Here is a 15,028-nt window from a genome sequence, read left to right as displayed (position 1 = left end):
TAGGGTTTTCAGTAGTTACACAGATGTCACACACATATTGCCTGTTGTTTATGCTTAAATGAAACTCACAGCTCCTTTAACAAATGTGGATCAAGGAAAAACTGAGGTCACATTTGATTCATCTTAAGGATTTCAAACTTCAAATGTAAGAGAGAAAGCCACTGGGTTGTTTAGCAACAACAGAAGTGCTGAGAAGTGTTCAGAGGGAGGCATACCTGCCACTTTGGGCGAGGGGGAGGCAGGGGAGAAGGAGGGGGGGCGTCCTTTGGCTTCGCAAAACGGGGGTTTTCTCTCTCCTCCTCGTCCTCCTCTTCCTCATCCTCCTCCTCCTCGGAGAGAGGAAGTGGAGTGGTGGAAGGAGACAGAGGAGAAGAAAAGTATGGATCGGTTGGGTCCTCAACAGACTGACGCAAGGAGGAGAGGATAGGAAGGAAAGGAAAGGGATGGAGAGCAAGGGGAAAGGAAAGGAAAGGAAAAGAAGGGAAAGGAAGTTAAGTGAAAAAAAGATTGAAGATATGGCAATACATAATCTGGTGATAATATGCAGCTATTGAGCACATTTTAGAAGCAGAATGGTAGATGAGAGAGGCACATAATGAAGGAGGTGCCTCACTAATCTCAACATACAAAGACTAGATTAGGCTAAAAGGGCCTTCTTGGTGCCAAATGTGCTCAGAATGAATAATAATATAAAGTAAGAGTGTGGAGATGTAGCAATAGATTTATTATTATAACTGTCATTGTCATTCAATTCTCAAATATTTATTCAGAAGAAAGTGATAGAGATGTATTTTATTTTATCTACTCTATATTGAAGAGTAAGGGCCTGAAAACCCCTTTTTGAAATTGCCTATTTATTAATAAAGATAATTTCACTTTCAAATAAATTCAAGTAAAAGTCAAAATCTTATTGTTCAAAATGAATTGGTGAAATGCAGACTTAAAACATTAAAAGAACTGAGGATTGGCAATCGAACCTTGATAGAATCAATCAGGTCTCTGTCATATCGATTACTTTCTGTCAGTCAAACAGTGCAACCCCCTAACCTCGTTAAAGTAGAAGTGGCTGAAGTGCCAGAACTCATAATGGCCCACCTGTTTAAATTTAAAAAGTATACTAATGTCGTCTGGAGACTTCAAAGAGGGGAACTCAAACTTCATACAGTAAGACAGATACAGTGATTTAATTCCAACGTTAGGTTTTCAGTTGCTCATAATAATTGAAACACATTATTCAAGTCTGGTTTCAAAAAATAATTAGGAACAACAACTTCCGAAATCATTTTGTGTAAATATACAGTCTATGTCGACTGTTGTGGGTCTGAAAGTGAAATGGATATCACAGTCCTTTCTGATATGGGGTATCTGAATGGTATACACCTCGTCTTTCTCTCACCTTGCTGCCAGTACTTGCTGTCGAGGAGTTCTCCTCAAACTTAGCCAGCAGCTGAGTTGCCATGGAGCGGACCTTGTTCTCGCGCAACTCTCCATCCTCACCAGCAGGGGGGGCACTGTGACAAGACAGCTGAGGCCAGGCCAGGGACAGAGATGAGATTATAGGGAAGAGAGGAGGAAATAGTATTAGGGAAAATTATTAATAACTTAACATTAAATATAACTGAGAACATTGAAATGTTCAGTTGACCCTACCTCTGTGAGGTAGTGGTTGCCTTTTCGCCGCCTCTTGTAAACAGAATCTTCCTCCAATTTCTTGTCATCCTGTGACAACAGACACCACGATTAAGATTCGTTCACAAAGACACATAATCATAAACCTGCCCATCTGAATTGTGTTCAAACAAACAGGGAGCCTATCAGATTGTCATGAGAGAAAAAGGTGATACTGTAAGCTAACCATTCATTATACTGTTCACATGAGCAGACATCAAACACAGCTTGCATCACAGTGCAGGTTGATGGCTGGTGCTCATGATTAGATAAAATTACAAACAATTTCTTGATGTCTAAGTTAGCTTTACCTTATCTCATCAAGATTTCAATGACTGTGAATAGTGTGCAGGTGATGAATGATTAGGGCTTTGAGGATCCTCAGAGAAAGCATCAAATCATCATCGACCAGAGAAAGAGAAAAACAACAAGTGAAGAATGTTACCCTGGGTATCCTCTTCCTGGGCTGAGGCAGCTTGTTATTTGTTTTGGCACGATATTCCTCCGTATTCTCATCTGGTTCTTTTGAAACTGGAATATAAACACAGTGAATATGACAATAATTTTTGTTGAAATATGCTGATTAAGCTTTATATCAGATAGGTAAAACTCTAATAGCTGTTTAGTTGGATGCATTTGGAAGTTAAGCCCCAACAGACAGATTATATATTTACAAAGAAGCTGGGACATAATAAACATCATCATCATCAGCAGTTGTCCTCTTTTTTCAATGCACAAATAAAAAAAACAGTCAATTCTGGTTGTAAACATGACATATAAAAGTCACTGAGAAATACTAATGCTAGTACTGATGCTAACCAAGGGCACAATAGGTTAGTAAGAAATTCACTATGTGTGTCCAAAATCATCAAAGATGAGCACATTTCAGGAGGACAAAAGCAAGCCAGTAACTTTAGCATGTGGAAATTCATGCTGTATGTGACATAGCTTATTTATCTATTTCACACAATCATGGCTAGAGAAGGGATTATTTTTCTCTCAAAATACCACAGCAGTAGCAGACTGAGTTGCTATATGTTTAAATTGAAATTATTTCTACAATCCATCAATATATTAAAATGGGAGGCACTGTCGAGATTGCCAGATATTAAGAGGTAATAATGCTCTCAGAACATGAAGGGAGTATAGTTATTGGAATTTGGACAGTTTCCCCACATAACTGTATCTGTTTCAAATAGTTTCAAGCACAAAAACAACTTCTTATGGTGAACCACTCGTAAGCTTTTATTAATAGGGCTTTGTTTTCACCCACCTGTATGCATTTTACAATTTTGCCACTGAATCCTGTCTGGGTGTAAAGGAATTGAGAAGTTTAATATTTTTGACTGCAGCAACTTGTATAGTTGATATTAACAGAGAAACTGGGGCCATTTTTCATCATGATTGATTTTCTTTAAAAATAAGCATTTGCCATTTTAAAAGGAGAAAATAAAGAAAAAGATTCCACATAAAGATTTTAGACATTAAAATAACTGATATGTTTGCATACAAACAGCCAATCCAACACTGGACAACAGCAAACATAGATAAAGTTCTAATCAATACAATATAAAGGGGGTTCATTCTTGGGCTCCTAATTTTGATAATCAAAAGCTGACCAAAAAACAGTAATGCAACTTTGCATAAAGGCTAACTATATATATCAAAACCATACAAATAGGCTCCTAAAATGTTTGCAATTAAATTTCCACCAAATGGACGGTGAAAATGGCTCACTGGATGTAGATTACTTTCCCAGCCTTTCAGAGGCGTGGATCGCTCCTTGGTGACAACAGTGTGGGTCACACACAGATATCCGCAGTACATTAACATAAAAGCAAAAGAAGTGAAACGTAGCCAAAGCCTGAACTTACAGTGGTGGTGTGACCGGAGCCGAGGGCCTCCAGAGTCACACGGAGTGATTGGATATGGCTTCCACAGACATAGCACACATACCAGTCATGTCTCTGGCAGGGACTAACCTGACCACGGTTGTGTAACATGCAACTCTAGCTCACACAGTGGATAAAACAGTCCCTGAGCCTCACTTATGTCAAATAAGACAGGGCTTAAATACTTCAGCAGAACTCACTGTATCGTTTTTTGAAGAACAAAATATACTGTGACCCTGTCAGCTGCTCCACACTGTCTAACAGTGATTTATGGGGATAATATGTAATACTATTACAACCCAAACAGGAAGGGCAAAAGCACTGTTTTCCCTCTCTATTAGGGAAAAGGGCATGAGATTCTGTTTTGACAATTTCTTATGGTAGGGTACACATTTTTTTGGTGCTTAGTGTTAAACTTTGTGTCTAGCCATGGACTGCAGAGCTGGCCCCGGCACCTTTCCATGTTTTAATTCTTAACGGCTGGATCCCTTTTCATAGGCTGGAGTGAATTTGTAAACTGATCATTTCCTTTGTTTCAACAGGGATTTAAAGTCAGGCAGGAGGTAAGACTCTGAATTCTGTACTAATTGAGGCCTTAATTCTAAGTAGTGTCATGGTCGTTTTTTTGTTGGGGTTGTTTTTTTTGCTTCCAATCTTGTGCATTTACATTCAAGAATTTACTGAAGACTAATCTGAAATTTAAGAGCAAGGAGAACGCAAACTCTTAAGTTGATAATGGAGTCTATCAGGCTGTTTGCTTTAGCCCTTAGGATTCACAGGCATTGGTGCGTTCCATCCTATCCTGTATCTAATTGCTTTTTTTAATGTTATCAAATCTGCTGATCACCATTGGAGCCTCACCATTGTTGTTTCCTGGGGTGTTTCTGAACATCTCGTAGAACTTGGAGAGGTAGAGAACCATCAGCAGCTTGTCTGGTTCCGCCTCTGCTGCCATCTCCTTCCCCCTCGTCACAGGCTGGATGCCAAACTCTCGCTCAGCCAAGTCAAACGCCAACTGGTTGTTCCCCGCCATGTCTTCCTCGTTCAAACAGTCAAAGTCACTGAGAAGAAACCAAAGTGAGGAGAGGTTAGTCTATGAGCTTATTTTGTTTCTTGAAACATGTTCCACATTCCCATTACTGGCAGAGTTGACAGATGGTAAGGTGAGGTTAGGTGAGGAGGAAAACTGCAGGAGGATGCTTCTTAATCTGAATTTTATTACCTATTTTTCTGTTTTTCATTCACTAAGTGATTCAAAATGTAGAAGATAAAACTGAGCCATTTATAATGTTCTAATTTGCTCTAATAACAATAATTCTATTAATAATAACAATTTCCTATCTAGTGTCCATACAGAGCTGTATGCACTGCAGTGACAAATCCCCTTCCTGATGTGATGATCTTAAGACAAAAAGTCTCCAGCCATGCTAGTGCACATTTAAGGCTGTTATGGTCATAGTACACCAGAAAATAAAATTTGAATTGATAAAATGTACTATATCTTTTTAATAGAATATTCTGACTTTGGAAAATCTGCCTTTTCCTTTAGTGCTCCTGATTCTTGGAAGAACCTCCAACACAATTTAAAGATTGATACTCATCCAGACTATGCACAATTAAAAACCATGATCACAAACCACTGTATATCACTATGCAACGGTTTTAGGTGAATCTCTTTGTTTTATCATGTGATTTTCCCCTGTTTTTATCTTTGCTTTATCGCATTTGTATGGTTTTCTCTGTTTTTATCTTGCATTTTGTATTTTGTTATGTAATGCTTTTGACTTGTCTGTCACTCAACATCACTGTAAATTAGGTCAACCTCAGTGGATCTTCGTGTTTAAATAAAATAAAGGTTATATTACTAGTGGGGCAAACAAGTCAAGTTCAACCGTATCCCTGTGGAGTCTGACAACTTGTAACACTATGACTACTATTTTTTAATACCTAGAATCAATTTCCTTTTAGATAAGATCCTAATAAGAAGGCACTTTGCATGGCATCCTCTGTCAACACTGTATGACTGTGTGTGTGTGTGTGTGTGTGTGTGTGTGTGTGCATGCGTGCGTGCGTGTGTGTGTGCGTGAGTGCGCGAGTGCGTGTGAGAGAGAGATGGTTTGTCACAAAACATGGCCTGCAAGGACAAACCAGCAATCGTTTGCTTAATGAAATTAATAATTACTTGGCTATGAAGGTGCTCCATCTACTGGCAGGGAAAAAGCTCTAAAACCCTGCAACACACCTGCTCAGCATCAGGTCAGAGAAGTTAGCAACTAGTTGCTGAAGATAGTGGAACACTTTCAGTGGAAGAGACAGATTTTCCTGAAATAATGTTCTGTTTAGAAAAAACTCCAAAGAGTAACTGTACTACAAATCAAAAAGATTATCCATAAAGTTGCCTCTTAAGAACATTTCAGTCAATGCTTGCAGGCTGAACTTTCATTGGTCTGAATGCTAGTTCTAATGGTACTTGATGTTAACATGCTAATACTTAGCATGTGAGCTTTTAATGTTAGCAGGTTAGTTTATATGTTCATTAAGGGATCACAAAACAGATTATTTCTCTGGGGACCAAAGATGTCTGCATTAAAGAGGTAATTGATAAAGTTAGTAAGGCCATACTAAGAGCCCCACCACTATCATAGCTTAAAACTTCTTTGTTTGATAAGTATGTGGAGCCCACAGGAAAAAAAAACCAACCCTGCATATATCAGTGCAGATAATACAGTATGTGCGAAGTCACAGCTACCTGCTATAACAAGGATTTAGATGACGTCGGTCTGAGTCTACAGTATGAGCCCTTCTCAAAGTAATGATGTCATTCCCATCAATCAAACTTTGACACTTTTATTTGCTGTTGGTGTGCGCAAACTGGTCAGTAGTAGGTCAGTGTGGACTGTCTGAGAGCATGTTTTTGAAAGAGATATATCATGACATGAAGTGACAACAAAATTACATGCAACTTGGAGCATCAAATAATGACATCCACTAAACTATTCTCTATCATTTGTCAAACAACGTATTGCAGAGGAAAGAGTCAAAGTGATACACGATCTTAATATTCAAAATGAGGATTGCAATGCCTGTTAACAGTCAGCTGTTTTTTAAAGTTCAAGGCACAATAATATTTAATTTAAATTCATGAATCACTAATTAAAGCTTTACTACATACAGCTAAAACTATAACTACAACTTTATGAGCTGAGAGATGTTCAGATGATGAAAGATTATTTTTTTGGCTTTTTTTGCCTTTATTCATAGGATAGCTGAAGACAGACAGGAAATGTGGGGAGCAGAGAGTGGGGGATGACATGCACCAAATGGATCGGCAGACCGGGAGTCGAACCTGCGATCAGTGCGACGAGGACTGTAGCCTCTATACATGGGACGCCTGCTCTACCAACCGAGCCAAACCAGCGCCCTTAAGCACACTGCTTTTAACTGGGTTTATAAAATAGAAATGATTCAAGTAAAAAGTGTAATGCAATGTTCTTTAACTAGTGACACAATCTTGTATTCCCTATGCAAACTGTTGTTTGTTTATTGCTTGTTTTTTGCTTTTTCTGTCCAAAAGAAAAAAAACCATAATGACTAGTATATAATGGAGATATTCTGTATTCTGCCACTAAACTACCACAAGATATTTAATTTATACCCAAGATAGCTATTGCACTCACTCACACTGAGTTATATGAAAAGTTGGATGGTCATGACTGGCATCTAGAGGGCTTCATATTAAGATATTTAAAAATCTGTAGTTTAGTTATGAGATAGATTATGAATTGATAGGCTTTAGAAGGTTTCTCATACCAATTCTGGACAGGGGAAGACTGTTTTCTGGTAATATTGCAGCTGGAATTATCTTAAACAAAGCTAGAAGCTGGAGACACTTATTCTGTGTCTTTTCTGAGATAGAGAGAGAGATTCTTCTCGTTTTTGTCTCTTACAACATTTATTTACTCTGGCCACGTGTGTGTGTGTGTGTGTGTGTGTGTCTGTGTCTGTGTGTGTGTGTGTGTGTGTGTGTGTGTGTGTGTGTGTGTGTGTGTGTGTGTGTGTGATGGTTGTTATTAGATCATTTATTGTCCTGTCATCTTGTGTGTATGTTTTTTTTTGCTTAGGTCCCTCAGGTCCCTCCTGTATTCTAGATCTACTATATTAGATCTCTTTTGATCTCTCCTGAGATCTAATATTTCTGGGCTAGGGGTGGACTGTTTAAACAAAACTTTCATGGATACATTTCATCCCACACATTCATTGTAATAAGATGCTCAGTTCAAACGGAGCCAGTCTGGACAGGTCTCATCACAAGTTAAACAGAAAACTGCCACAACTTGAATAACCGTCCTTTCAACATTTGTTTCCAGCATGGATAGTGTGTGCTTTTGTGTGTGTTCTTACATCAGGTCGGGCCTCTGGCGGTGTATGAGAGCACAGAGGGCCAGGCCATTCTTCCAGGAAGATGTGAGGTTGGTGACATCAACTCCTCTGTAGCCTTGAGTCTGCCTCTGACACCAGGTCAGCAGCCGGCCAGGACGCACCTCGGAGTCTGCACAGAGATATCACATCCTAAGCACGGTCTTATCACTTCATTACATAACAAAACCATAAGACTGTTAGGTGTACTTGAGCCTGGTGAATTCTCTTCACAACAAACTTAAAGCAAAGCAACCCATGGCAGTACACTCAGAGACAGAGACAGAGCAGACATTCAGGTCAGTGCACAAACTCGTACTTAAAAGATCTGCAGTAATTACTTTGATGTGCTTTAAGATGCATAACTGTAACTGTAACCAGTGCAGGGAAAAGGGAATAAAGACTGGAATAGGTTCCTGAAAGCTTGAATTAATACCTTATGTATTGAAAGACATTTTGTGGGATATAAGGCGTTGCTTATTCTTTACAAACATTTTGGAGGCTTTTGTTTACAGTTATGTGTGTGTTTTATAGAGGAGGCACACAGTTGAAACAACACATTTGAGTTAAACTGAACTAACCCTCATAAAGTAGGATTAGGAGCAAGACAGGTTTAATCGACTGATGTTGTTCTAATTAGGTGTACATAATTAACTACCGTATACGTGTCAAATGTTAGGCATTGAAACTCGAACACAGAATTTGTTTGCTCTTCGGTGTCTTGACTCAGAATTCTCCTTATACAACAATCCATGGGTTAATAACTATATGTAAAGGGAAAAGGGTGACTCATGGTGACAAACACACAGATCATTACCACCAACTCTTTTTTCTTCCCATCAGCTCTATTTAGCATTATTTTGTGCCTTTAATTCAAGACTTTGCTTCACAGATCACAACTTTTGCTGTTAGGGTTTCTGAAACCTTTTTAGCAACAGGAGGCAGGAGTTGATGGAAACCAAAACAAAGCTAAAAGAAGAGTACCGATAAGTATTTAAATTTCATTTTCATCAGGTGGCCTGATACACAACTCAAAATTATAACTAATATTGCTTTGGCTACGTAAATAAAACCACTGTTTGCTTACAAGTTAGCCGTAACATCACAACCTGAGGTGATAATATGCAAAGTAGCAATGTAGCTTGAACCTTGATACTAAAATTTCCTCCTGGACTTGTTCCCACCAGGGAGAAACTGGCATCATAGGAAAGACAGCTGTACTCACAGCATTTATCAGTCGAACCTTGCTGCTGCAGAGTAAAGCAGGTCAGCACAGGTCAGTACATGTGGGTGTAATGTTATCCAGCTGCATTGTCTGTGATGAGATGTGTCAGCCTGTGATAGAAATAAGGCTAAAGTTTTCCCTCAGAAGAGATTCGGGAAGCATTCACGATGATGTCAACCTTTCTCAAAGAAAGCTGTAAACAGCAGGGTTGCTCATTGAGCCCAGGATGAGAGAATTTCATTAACAGTTGCAGCGTCTTAATTTAACTTAGAACAGGCTTCAGGGAACACTGTCATGCAGTGTTAATGGGGTTGTGGACACATCTAATCTAAGTAGTGACTCATAGGCTGATCAGATTACCATTACAGCATGACGGAAAGCTTTAAAAGTGCAGTACAGTCCCATCTGGGTAGTTGGCACCAATACTTAATGGCACTAATTTCCAAAGATATTTGATGCATCTCTAGTCTGTTTTCAACATCCTAGATTAAACATTAACACAGACATGTAATCTAGGAACGATGGGGAAAGCATGTACTGCTGTTTTCTACTTTTTTTTAGGAATTCAATTTATTTTCTTTTTCAACGTAGTAATTATAGCAAAAAAAATTGCTATAATTGTCATTTTATTATGTTAAAAATGAACAAACACATTAAATGAGACTGTATGCTTAGGACTACATCATCTCACCTTTTCTGGATAAGTTTACTGATCTACGTCTTGGTCCTCCCATTTCCAGCTGACTTAATTCCTGTTGGCCATCAATGAACAGGTGACGCACCTTAAATAGAGAAAGAAAAAAAATATATATAAGAGGTGAAAGGTGGGATGGACGAAAGGAGAGAAAAATATAGGATTCAAATGGTAAAAATTTTCTAAACTAGTTTAAACATAATACACTTGATTAAACATTAAAAGTGGTTTAAAACATTTATGCTGATGTCATCGTCAATTGCAGCAGAAGTCCCATGATTAAACTGTCTCTTTATTCATATTATTCACTTTGTGGTCATTTGTCATTTAAAATACTTTCTGTATATTCTTGGGCATCAGCATTTGATTGTCCTCTGAAACGAGTGTGTAACTTTGTTGATAAAGCTGCTATACCAATAAAGTTCATTCTTATCATGCAAGTGTTGGACTGACCTGATGTGGGCGTACACAGCTGGAGTTGAGGTTGGGGTAGCGTGTGGCGGGATCAATGCAGTACTGTTCAAAGTTTTTACTTATGTTCTCTGTGGTGGTCTGAGGCAACAGCCGGTACAGACTCTCCCTGAGGAACAGAGAGGCAGATATAACTATAATATAAGAATCTTGATAGTGAGGCTTCAGGGATCTGAGAACTACACTGCAACCACTTGATCTGTCTAAAGCAGGGGTACTCAATTAAACTTGAAAGAGGTCCAGTTATAGATTTTTTTCCCAAGCAAAAGTACCACACATTTATACATTTTGAACATCTGTCAAATCAAAAAAAGATAATACAATTAGGCTAAATAGTTTTTACAATAATGCTACTAACTTTTACACAGAGCTCTCATAATTTAACAATAATAAGAATGAATACTTCAGTATTGGTAATGAAATATAGTGTGTGTTTGTATGTTGGGCGGTCTGGGGGGTCTCCCCCAGGAAATTTTGAGTGTCAAAACCTTTATTTCCTGAATTTTTGGTTTATTTTATGCCACAGTTTATGATGGAAGTGTCTTTATTTGTAAATGAAAACAAATAATATAATATCTGGTACTACTGGTTGTATAATGTTGTGCATGCAGAAATCAAATGAAAGAGAGAGACAGCTTTACCTCTTCACTTAAGCTGCTATCTCTCTGCCTCCTGACAGAATTATCAGGATTTGACCATAATAGGGGGATTCACTTTATACTTTATTTAATGTTTGCCAAATTTTATTATAAGTTTTGCCGAAATGCAGTTGCATTAGACTTTTTCTCATGGTGAGTCATAGTGAGTTTTAAAACGGGCAATGACTATGAAATAAAAAAACATTTAAACGCACTTTAAAACGTACACTGACGGACTGCTGGAGAGAGCGAGAGCGAGGGGGAGAGAAAGAGGGCACATACATATAAGAACAGAACTGCAGGAATAAGAGAAAAACTAGTCATGATAATGAAGCCTGATGTAGCTCTGTGTAACTCTCAGGTTTATGAGTGAAGTGTTTGTTAACAGAGACTCCAGGCTGCAGTTTAGTTCAGAGACAAACGAGGTGACAGTGTCAGACAATGTCCACGTTTTATAATCACCACAGTCACGGAACATATACGAGTCTGTCCAGTCTTAAAAGCTCGAATTTCTCAACTGCTCTGATTTTAGAGCACGCCATATCTACTTTTCCCTAACTCACTTATTTTCTCCCACTGTGTCTCTGTAACTCTCTTGTCAGCTGGCTCTCCAGTCTGTATCCGTATTCTCACACACCCACTGGGTCAGTCGCGATCTGAGTGACAGATTTGATTGGCTGAGTAGCGTCACGTGTGATGATTTACAACAAATGCATTGGTCTGCGAGTTTCTTGGACCCCCAAATCACGACCGCAAAAACAAAAAAGCTGCGCAGGTTACAATAGATGCGCTTGTCAAAACTCTAAATAGGTCCGGGTCCAGAGATGAAGGCAGTTGGGTCCGGATCCGGACCGCGGTCCACCGCTTGGGGACCGCTGGTCTAAAGCAAAGACTGGCAACCTGAGAGCACACAATGTTGCCTTCAACACTATATATAAAGTTTTGATCAGAAAACTCTTATCCTCTAGTACATCAAAACACTTATGTAGAGTGTCTAAAAATGGCTGCCAAGTTATGTTGCCCTAGGCTAAAGAGTTTTACAGACAACCCGTCTTGTTTTTGACTATCTCAGCTGATGCTTTTCATCTTTATAAGAAATCCAGAGAAAATAAATTGAGGACGACAGACAATGACGTTTAAATAAAGTTACAGGCTGTGGAACAGAAATCACCCACCTCTCAGCAAGTGTCTCCAGAGGGCTCTTGCCTTGTGTCCAGCCCCTCACCATCCAAGCAGTGTCAAAGGCAGCTAGAAAACCCCGAGCACAACCAGTACCCATCGGCCAGAATGGCTGCAAGCACAGAACATGATGTCAGCAAGAACACACATAAAGGTGAGCCTCAGTCAGACTAGAGGCCTAAATGTCACAAGAACACATCACACACTGTCACTGTCCTACCTCAAGAAGGCTATCTCCCACCAGTGCGACCAGTAGCTGATGTTCATGTTTCTCCCTGATCAAGGCGGCGTTCTCTGAGGCGTACATGCTGGTGAAGTCGAACATGGCTACATCCGGCTGCCCATAGTGGTTGATGGCGTAGTCCAGGGATGGCAGCTGGTAGTTGGTGCCAAAGTCCGCTGCCTCACGGGCGTAGGAGAGCAATGCCTCCTGGTTGACATTGTCAGCGCTCAGCAGTCGCTCTGTTTCTATGTAATCCTGCAGTAGAATTTAAAAGAGAAGCTGCACTTCAGTAATAGATAAAACTGCCATTATAAATATTTTCATAATAAGTATTTCTGATATTCAAAGTTTATCTGACTCTTCTTAAAGAGGTAGTGCTTATTAAAGATAAAACAGAAAAAGGACTTTCTTGTTATATCAGTTCCAATAAATACATCCAATGAAAAATGTATGATTGACTTTTGGGTTTTTATTATTTCAAGGAAAAGTAAAACAAAATCAGTTCTCATAAAATAACTATCATTTTGTTTGGAAGAGTGATGTAACACACCCTATAATCCTATCAAAACAAATCCTGAGAACTACCACTGAAACAAAGACAAAGTTACACATATTAGACTGCTTCAGAAACACAATTCATATTTGTCAAGTAAAGAAATGAAATACATTTAGACTGCTGAGTTTCACAGTGAGAGGACTACAAAGTTGAATCAGTGAGATATTATGAGTGATGAGGCCTGTGAGCATGCACAGCTGACAAAGTGTTGCAATCACTCTGCACTAACGGCTAATGTAAGATGAGCTGGAGACCACTGAGGGCACAGTGAGGCCGGGTTTCAGCACCTGTGTGTGTGTGTGTGTGTGTGTGTGTGTGTGTGTGTGTGTGTGTAAGTGTGACAGAGAGAAAGAGACAGTCTGCACGTGTATGTCACTGCATCTCCAATATATATTGTAGAGCTTTGTGTGTTTGTGTTTGTGTGTTTTCGTGTGCAAACATTTATTTGAAGCCCTGTTTCATTATCATCCCCTATGGAGGCTCTCTACTCACTCCTTCAGCTTGCCGCTCACTGCCCTGGCAAACACACACAGTCCTGTGTACCCAGAAAACACTTTGACTATCTGCTCTGAGACATGGTTTTAATTATAGCAATCCGTGTGTGTGTGTGTGTGTGTGTGTGTGTGTGTGTGTGTGTGTGTGTGGCTGTCCTATAAGTATGTGTTTCAGTCTCAATTTTATCAATGCAAATTATAAGGGAAAATATCAGTTGACAACTATGTTACAATTTGGTCAATCGCCAGTATTTGTCGTACACACAGGGCACCTAGCCTAAAATTGGGTGATGTGCGTGTGTGTGTGAATGAGTAAACTCACATTTATGATGACCCCTTTGTCCAGTAAACTCTGCTTCTTTGCCGTCATGACAAAGTAATGGGTGTTGTCTTTGTAGTAAACTATGTTCTCCAAGTCAATTCCTAAAAAAAATAGAAACCAAAGGGTCAGTTAAGTTCTATCAGAAGAAGAAATGTAGGTACAAGTAAACAGACTGCACTGCATTGTTTACAGCTCAAACAGAGAAGACGTGTGGACTTTATACTCTGTGTTGCTCACCTGTCTCCTCCCTGAGTTCCAGAAAGAACTTCTGGTTAAAGATGAAAGCCACACCACTGATCTCCTCCACACTGGCCTCTGCTGTGGTGTTTCTGTTGACAAAGTTAGCTGTGATGGCGATGGCCAACTTCCCTCGAAACTCTTTGCGACTAAAACCTGTGGAGAAGGAGAAAAAACTCTTAGCAATGACCCATGTAAAGGCCAAGTGAAAATATTTCATCAATAGCTAACTTCTAAGCATTATAAAAACATAGTTACACACTTAAACTTGGATTCAAACATCAAAAATAATATATAATGAGAGATATTCTCAGCACTCATGAAGACAAAAACAACAAGTAGTACACAAAGAAGACACACGAAATAAGAAATACACTCTCAGAGAGAGAGCCAACACAGCTCTCAAACAGTTCAGAAACCTGCACACGCACCCCACACACAGCTGACCCACACACACTATTAAGCTTCCAGTTAAAAGTATATCAACAGGAAATGCTTTAGCCATTAGCTGAAAGCATCCTGACGACACTTCACCTGTTTTCCAGGACAATAAAAACAAATACTGCTTTGACTGCGGCAAAAATTTGTCTTACAAATGTGCATCAGGAACAAACATTTTCAGACTATTTCACCCCACAGCACCACTCCCATTTGTGAGTTTGGTTAGTTTTTCATTTTTACTCACCGTCTAATGTGTTTTTCCGTCCGTCAGCTCCAATCACAACGTCAAAGTCAAAGTCTGAGACAGGATGGCTTGAGGGCCGGACCTCTGCTCGCCAACCAGGACCTGAGGAGAAACACATCAAACCAAATGGACCCACTTTAATTTGATTGTTTTCATACCATAACATACATGTCATCTAAAGAGAGTGAAAGTGACAGGACAAAAGCTCTATGAAGACTGGAGGAAAGTAATAATACATGCTTGGGACTTTAACAGTGTTTATTCACGTTATGTTGATTTGCTGATTAGATTGAGAAACTGTTTCCTTTTTCTGACCACATGAGGTTTA

The 15,028-nt window shown here is 39.3% G+C and overlaps 1 protein-coding gene across 5 annotated transcripts in view; it reads right to left on the bottom strand.

The window, feature by feature from the left end:
• The window catches only part of mical2b (microtubule associated monooxygenase, calponin and LIM domain containing 2b), a 52,707-nt gene that overhangs the window by 18,829 nt on the left and 18,850 nt on the right, over positions 1-15,028 (bottom strand). For 4 of the 5 annotated variants that reach the window (XM_069686263.1, XM_069686264.1, XM_069686265.1 and 1 more), the window contains exons 5-16: positions 14,701-14,802; positions 14,016-14,171; positions 13,779-13,879; positions 12,404-12,661; positions 12,180-12,295; positions 10,349-10,475; positions 9,893-9,983; positions 7,962-8,109; positions 4,422-4,621; positions 2,114-2,199; positions 1,651-1,719; positions 1,397-1,525 (exon numbers count right to left, since the gene is read on the bottom strand). In XM_069686263.1, the coding sequence (XP_069542364.1) occupies positions 1,397-1,525; positions 1,651-1,719; positions 2,114-2,199; positions 4,422-4,621; positions 7,962-8,109; positions 9,893-9,983; positions 10,349-10,475; positions 12,180-12,295; positions 12,404-12,661; positions 13,779-13,879; positions 14,016-14,171; positions 14,701-14,802 (1,583 nt within the window). Of the gene's footprint in view, positions 1-215; positions 405-1,396; positions 1,526-1,650; positions 1,720-2,113; positions 2,200-4,421; positions 4,622-7,961; positions 8,110-9,892; positions 9,984-10,348; positions 10,476-12,179; positions 12,296-12,403; positions 12,662-13,778; positions 13,880-14,015; positions 14,172-14,700; positions 14,803-15,028 lie in introns of all 5 variants that reach the window. The other variant, XM_069686267.1, reaches the window with a different exon arrangement.

The sequence above is a fragment of the Semicossyphus pulcher genome, unplaced genomic scaffold (genome assembly GCF_022749685.1).
Source record: "Semicossyphus pulcher isolate SPU_LCO1_2020_fin unplaced genomic scaffold, fSemPul1.0.p SCAF_8, whole genome shotgun sequence".
In the NCBI taxonomy this organism is placed as follows: Eukaryota; Metazoa; Chordata; class Actinopteri; order Labriformes; family Labridae; genus Semicossyphus; species Semicossyphus pulcher.
The sequence above is the reverse complement of the archived record's forward strand: the minus strand, read 5'-3'. Positions and strand labels throughout refer to the sequence as shown.